We start from the raw sequence: 7,478 nt of genomic DNA on the forward strand, positions 1-7,478 counted from the left end.
TGGGAATGCAGGCTTAATTCTTTATTGCAAGACTTATGCGAATTTATGTTTAACAATAACACAGACATTCTAAAGAAGCAAGTAGCGATGAAATAATGATGCTAGATCTTTACAAACAGAATGGCCTAGATACGACGAATGTGGATTCAGTGCTATTGAAACTTTCACTGACAATTTAATATTGAAAATCAGGTATGTAATTATACCATGAACGAAAAAATATATAAACATATTTCAAAATTAAAGGTTATGGAACAAAAGTGTTCACATCATACTGAAAAAAATTATCCCGATACTTCAAGTACAAACTGAACTGATCTAAAACAAAATCACGATGGAAAATTATAATAAATCATACTTAGAAGAATATATCCTTTATTGCAAATTTCATATTGTATTGTTTTTGAGCGTTGTCAGTAAAGCTTATGACTACATTTTGGAAATCAATTAGATATAGTCATCAATAATATATTAAAAAAAAGAAAGTCCCTAATTCAATGTATAGACGTATAGGTATAGTTGGATTTAATGTGAACTATAAAAATAAAAAAAAGAACCATTACCCACGTAGAGTTTGTTTATTTGCAAGGATCAGCTGTGCCAACCTAAACCGGAGATGGCCACTTACTTTGGACTCGACAAAATTGCAAAGGCATTCCGTATGATTAAGAATTACGGTGGAATCAGGGCGACACTATATCAACTATACAGGTGTGCTTTAACTGTAGATACATTCAAAAATATAAACTAAGTTATTTTTTACCGACAGCTTGTTCCCAGTCACTTAGGCCCTGCCAACAGTTCCTCAGACATCTCAACTCCTCCCAAAGGTCTTTTGACCGTAAACTTACCGACACTTTGGCTCCTAACAGCTGATTTATGGTCCTTCATGCTACTAGAGCGTCATTCATAAATTTCGTCCCACATGTCTCCATTGCTTCCAAATATGTATAAATGGTTTGCAGGATTCTTATGACCTCTATTGATGTATCACTTGAATTAATCAATTTATCCTGACTTCTTCTGTAACGGTTGTTACTTTTATCAATGTGAAACATATAGAGTTAATTTCTGGAACATCACTATGGAAAGAAGTGAGTAATGGATGTGAATGAGACTGAGAGTGGCAAGTTTTGATAGGAGGGAGTGGGTGATGGGTTTTTAAGAAAGTGAAATGGTATTGGTCTTTGAAACTTAGTAGTTGATTAAAGCAGAGAATAAGTGGATGACAGACGTGAAGGAGCAAGTGGCTAATAGAATTGGAGAGCGAGTGGATGATGGATGAGTGAGAGAATGACAGATATGGTAAGGATGTCGAGGAGGATGAAAGGAAAGGGTAGCTTTGCCATGCCCACGTCCACTCCTGTGTCTGTGTTCTTGCCCATCTCCATGGCCTGAGGAAACTGACTGAAACTGCTATGACACGCAGGGAATACGTGGGAAGTATTCTTTCTTCCATCCCCAGGGATATATATATATATATATATATATATATATATATATATATATATATATATATGTATTTTTTTTTTTTTTGGGGGGGGGGGGTAGCCGCAGAGCTGGAATCTGAGACCCTTTTGTCTCCATTTTAAGGATACCAATAGGAGATCCACAAATGGTATACAGTTTAGGGAATTTGCACTATGCACGTATCCATGGTAAGGGCTAAAGTGTCTTATTCATCTGGAATATTACATACTTTAGGTCTGTGATTTTATCATCAGTAAGGCCCCTACCAACGTTTAATCTGAGACCCTTTTGTCTCCATTATAAGGATACCAATAGGAGATCCACAAATGGTATGCAGTTTAGGGAATTTCCACTGCACATATCCATGGTAAGGGCTAAAGTGTCTCATTCATCCGGAATATTACATACTTTGAGCCTGTGATATTTATTAACACTAAGGCCCCTACCAACATTTAATTTCTAGACACTGGCCCATTACCAGTAGTAGTCAATCCTTGATATTTATCAAACACCCTCCCCCCCCCTTAACATTTTGTCTCATTTAATTTCTAGACACTTTGGCCCATTACCAACAGTCATTCCTTGATATTTATCAACCCCCTCCCCAGCTCTTACTATCATTTTATCTCATAATATTTACTTTCTTGAACATATTATGGATGTATAATGTCTGAACTGAAAGAGGGCTTACACTTTCTACATTTATGACTGCAGTTTATGGTCTGCTGCTCTACTGATGCAATTACTTTGTAAATGTGTGTAACATGTAAGAACGGCATGGATTAGTCATATAACATGTTTTTTTTTATGTCGAAGGCTTCAGTCACAGACATAAGTCCACATCAAGGCCGGGCCTTAATTGAAATACGGAGAGAATTATGAAATGGAAAAAGAAAAGACAAGGGAAACTTTTACATATTTTGGAGAAAGTGAAAGACCTGTCTTTAGTTATAGGTGCACATGATGAGCATTTTTGCAAATCATTTCTGAATGTGAAAAAAGTTGCTTTGAGTAATAGGTTACTTGATTTACATCAATACATTTACAGGACAAATGACCTAAAAGATGGCATCCTTGTTGGTGAGGATGCTTTGGGCAACAAGTACTATGAAAACAAGCAGCTTACGCTAGGTGAGTGGTTGTCATCATTAGTTTTCAGATGAAATATACTGTGCATGATACCAGGATATTCCAAAGTGTCATATGTATTAGTGATACATTCTACTGGGATAAATTGAAGTGTTGAATCCACAGCTGTAACATTCATAGGGTTACCTCTTATATTTTTTTTCCAGGAAGGAACCGATGGGTAATTTACCATCCACGAGTTGGTACAGATTATGAAGGATCAATGGTTCCTGCTGAATGGTTTGGATGGTTACACCATATGGCTGACAAGCCACCAACTGAGGTCAGAAGAGCCCTTTTTTTTGTGGTATTCAAAGCTTTCCACTGACATTTAGGCTGTGTTGGACTGTATAAGAATATGTACAGAATTATGTGCATCAGTGAATGATAATGGTTGCATTCCATACCATCTCATATTCTTAATACTAGGAGTAAGATGCCAGAGAGTTAAGATCTGATAGTCGAAAGATGAATTAGCTCCCAGAGGACAGGGGGGGTCTTGGTCTCAGGGCAGGGTACTAAATCTCTTTCCTTTTAAAATAACCTCCTCCATGAAACACCCAATAGGCCATCATGTTTTTAGACCAAATCATAGCATGATCAAAACTTTCCAGCATTGAGCAGGGTCCATAGAAATGCTTTTGATTTTTACATGACTGTGAAGGACCTCTTTCTTAAGAATAGGTAGCAACAAAGGAGTGTAGGCTATTGGAAACCTGTAAGGAACAGGATCTTCCAGAAAATAGTTTTGAGAATGCCTGGACTGCCTTAATTTTTGAAGGAAGTCTAAAGATAAAGTTGTGTCCTCACCTAGAGGTAAACAGAAGTCCTGAAGCAGACCTCCTGTATGAGATGTCTTTCAGTCCAGGAGAAGGAAGAAGTTCTGCCTTTCTTCTGCTTATGTTTGATTTGAAAGGATCTCACAAGATTTGTTCCATACTTTAGAACATGTGGAAGTAGGTATTGTTTAGTGCTAGCTGATGTAAGGGCTGCAGTTCACATCCAGCAAATAGTGCCTTTCAGAAGCAAAATGGTGTTAGGAAGACATGTAGCTTTCATAAACAGTACATTAGAATGGGCAACATCTGCCCCTGTGGAACTGGTATAGTTAGTAATACTACACACTTTAAACTTGGCCGAGCTATACCCTGATAGATGCCCAGTATATTCTAGTTAGGGAGAGGATGATCTAACTTTCAGGTAAAGAAGATACTCACTGCATCAAACAGCTTATACATCCAAATACTGCAGATGAGGAAAAGATTATGAACATATCTGAGTTTTACAGCAAAAGAATTAAATACTTGGGATCAGATCTGAATATCTGTACTGATTCTCCCATTTTCTTTGTACTAAATCTGTGTTCAACAGTTACTTTATTGACTGTTCATTTAGTAATTCTAAGTCTCACAATATCTTCATCTCTCTGTTTCCTTTCCTAACTTTAGAAAATGCAGCCCATGTGCTTTCAGCTGATAAGACATGCTCCTGTTTCTGACCGTAACATTTATCAACAGGTTCCCCCAACCAGTTATGCATGGCAGTCTGGACATGAGGAGAATAAAACTGGAACCGAAGATGCATATATGCCTTATTCTACCACAAAACCAAAAATTCAGGCATGGATTCCTCCAAAATCCCACTAGATTAATTTCTTTTTTCATGTACAATTGTGTTGGAGTTAAAAACAGTTGTATCACTTTAATACACTCTCCAGCAATGTGATCTTAGTATGTTACCTTAGTCCATTAAATTTCAAAGTACTAGGATGTTTGCCCATTTTATGAAAGGGTGAACCACTGTAGTGCATCTACATAAAAACTTTAACCTGTTTTATGCATTGAAAATTTGGTTTAGATTGGATAAAATCGTGTTTGCAGAATGACAGTGCACTGGAAATTTTAATGACATTCAAAGCCTAATGTGTCCAGTGCAGATGTCAAATTTGTTGATTTTTTGTGGGTAATATCACTTAATTCCGTAGCATAAAATTTGTGCACTGTGAATTTGTTAGTATACAAAATGCTACGTGGAAGAAAGTTCTGTTTCCCTTTACAGTATGACTTTCTTAATTGTTACAGTCCCATAACAAAATGAAAAATTTAATGTATCATCCTTAAATTATTTATATACATTTAATGTGAATACTGATATTTACTTATTTGAACAAAAAACTGGCAAAAATTGCTTACTGTTTTTCATATAGTATGTAATGGTAAAGGAAATCTTAACAGATGAATTTATGTAGGTAAATATATATGTGGGAAAGAGCGTACCAGCCTACATACTTATGAATGAGTACTTGAGATTTTGCCAAAATCAAGAGCTAGTGCATGGCACTAACTGCACATCTCACATGAATAACACTCATCCTCTCTGCTGCCACCTGCATTAATAATTACTAGTTCTGGGCTCATCTGGGACTGTTTTCAACCACATCAATTTTTCTTTTACATGTTTCTCTAGTTATTTCTATTTATCAGAACACTTCTCTCCAACTTAGAACTCTGCGAGACCATTTATGGATCCTTTGTAGTGTAAGAGATAAAAATGGGATGTTTTTGAAAAACTTCTTTTTGAGTCAACCAGTATGACATTTTCTTCTCATTATTTGTAATTATTGCCAGTTTTTGATATACCATACAGAGTTTTGTAAATATGTACCATAATAAACTGTGTAGGAATTTAAAATGTTATTCAACCCTCAATGAATAGTATTTTTCAGCTTTTAGAATATACCAAAAGAAGGAAACGTCCTTTTAGTAAATATCATTACAGTACTTACTAGTTACAATAATAAATGTTACTGAATGAATTCAATAATGCTGTGGTAAGCTAGGCTTGGAGTTGATCACCCTGTTTACTACAAGTTCCCAACACTTTTGGAGCATATTGAAGAAAACAGCATCAGTGAAGAAAATCTGAAGAAAATTAAATGCAATATACAGCTACAACTTCATCCTTTGTCAACGAGTTTTGAACAGTACTTTCCTGAAGAGAAGTTACAAGATAGGAAAGCACTGGGTAAAAGACTGTTATGCTTTTGAAAGACCAGAGGCTGTAGTTGGGCTAAACCTAACACTTGATCAAGAAAATGAGCTTCTTCATCTCACAAGTGATACATCATTAAGAATCAGGCACAAGTCATCATCTATGTCATCATTTTGTATAAGTGTTTCCAAAGAATATCCACATTTGAATGAGGAAAGTATCTTGCTTTTGATACCTTTTATATCTACACACTTATGTGAAGCTGGTGTCTCAACCCTGAAAAAGCTAAAAAAATAAAGAATAGGCAGAATGGTCACAGTCCCTCTCAATACACTGAAGTGAGATAAGTCAGCAATATCTTAGGCAGGCTAACACTTGACTTCTTAGCAAATTCTATACAACAGCTGTTCAGCCTTCTCGCACTGTCCTAACATATCTACTTCCCTCAATGTCTTTAGCAGCCATGTCGTGTTAGCCATCATGACATGGAGCTTGCTTGCCTACTTGTCCACTAACATCCAACCCATCAGTTCCCTGGTGAACTTAGTGTCTGGTCTTCCCTTAATTGGGTCAAGCCTAGACCACACAGGCTTGTCTGCTCTCTAAATGATTTCTTAGTGGGAGATGATGCTGAACTTCTTAGCCAAAACCTTGATAGTTGGTGCTTTGGTGACTTCCAAAACAACCCTTTCACCATGGACAATCTTCATCTTTTCCAAGTCCATGCAGCATAAATTCTGGCTCAAATAGTCCTGACCCAGGATTACAGGAGTTTTCATCTCTACTGTGAACAGGTAGTGGATGTCAGCCATATAATTTGCAGCTTTATTTCACTGGACCCTTCAATGACAAACAGCTGCTACTTAGGCTCTATAACACCAGGCTGCACAAAGGACTGGTCAGCCACTTTATTCATAGGTATTGGATACTCCTTACCAGTGATCTCACTCTTCACACATGCTGCTGACAGTTGTCTTCTTGTATGTGACTACGGATTTTCTGGGTATGGCACCTCATGAGCAGCCCGTTATTGCTAGGTCAGGGTAGACATCTGCTATTATTACTGTTACTGCTGCTGAAGCCACTGCATCTTCTGCTAATGCTACAAATGCTGGGTCAGGTGCAGACGTCTACCTCTAACTCTCTCCTCCTTGTTTGACCATCTCTGTCACTATGCTAAGCTGAAGCCCCACCTGAATTGTATTCTGCTATCAGGTCTAGGTTCCTGACATGCATTCCCACTTAACACTGTAACATCTTGGGTTAAACTGATACTACAATCCTGACGTTCTCGCACTGTTCTTTCTCACCTTTAGCTGTAGGGTTTTGTTGATAGGGAAAAGTGTGTGTGGGTGTCATACATGGGAATGCAAACAGGAAAAGACCACTGGGTCATCTCATGGCTGTTTATGATGGTGGAAAAGATCAGAGACATAGAAATTAGTGTGGTAAGAGTAGGAAAGCAAACATAACACAGAGGATTACCTCTTAATTTGATAACTTACTAAGAAGGTGCAAAAAGTTTCAGTTATGGCCTTGCAGAAGTATTTCATGTCTAACACTGAACGTATTTTTGGTGTTGCTTTCACTACTCTAACTGGTAAATCAGTCCTTATGTTAAACATATTGAAGAAAAGTGCTTGCCTCATTCGAAGTAAAGGAAGTGTTTTGCCTCATTCGAAGTAAAGTGCTTTGCCTCATTCGAAGTAAAGTGCTTTGCCTCATTCGAAGTGAAACGGTACCGCATAAGTTTACATCCATTACTATGAGTGAAACCAATCAAATAGCTGCTCGCATCGAGATTATCAAAGCCTTTGATACTTCTGAATACCTGTTTTAATTCACTTTAAAGTCTTTTCTTTCTTGGCTACTAAAAGGGGCAGGAGGTG

At 37.3% G+C, this 7,478-nt stretch overlaps 1 protein-coding gene across 1 annotated transcript; it reads left to right on the forward strand.

The window, feature by feature from the left end:
* The first annotated feature begins 557 nt into the window (after positions 1-557).
* On the forward strand, positions 558-5,289 carry ND-B17.2 (NADH dehydrogenase (ubiquinone) B17.2 subunit). The gene is made up of 4 exons (XM_071693866.1): positions 558-711; positions 2,519-2,601; positions 2,766-2,881; positions 4,116-5,289. Exons 1-4 carry the CDS (start codon positions 617-619, stop codon positions 4,242-4,244), a joined length of 423 nt encoding a protein of 140 aa, XP_071549967.1. The 5' UTR covers positions 558-616; the 3' UTR covers positions 4,245-5,289.
* The last annotated feature ends 2,189 nt before the right edge of the window (positions 5,290-7,478 follow it).

Source organism: Panulirus ornatus, chromosome 56, assembly GCF_036320965.1.
Source record: "Panulirus ornatus isolate Po-2019 chromosome 56, ASM3632096v1, whole genome shotgun sequence".
Lineage (NCBI taxonomy): Eukaryota > Metazoa > Arthropoda > Malacostraca > Decapoda > Palinuridae > Panulirus > Panulirus ornatus.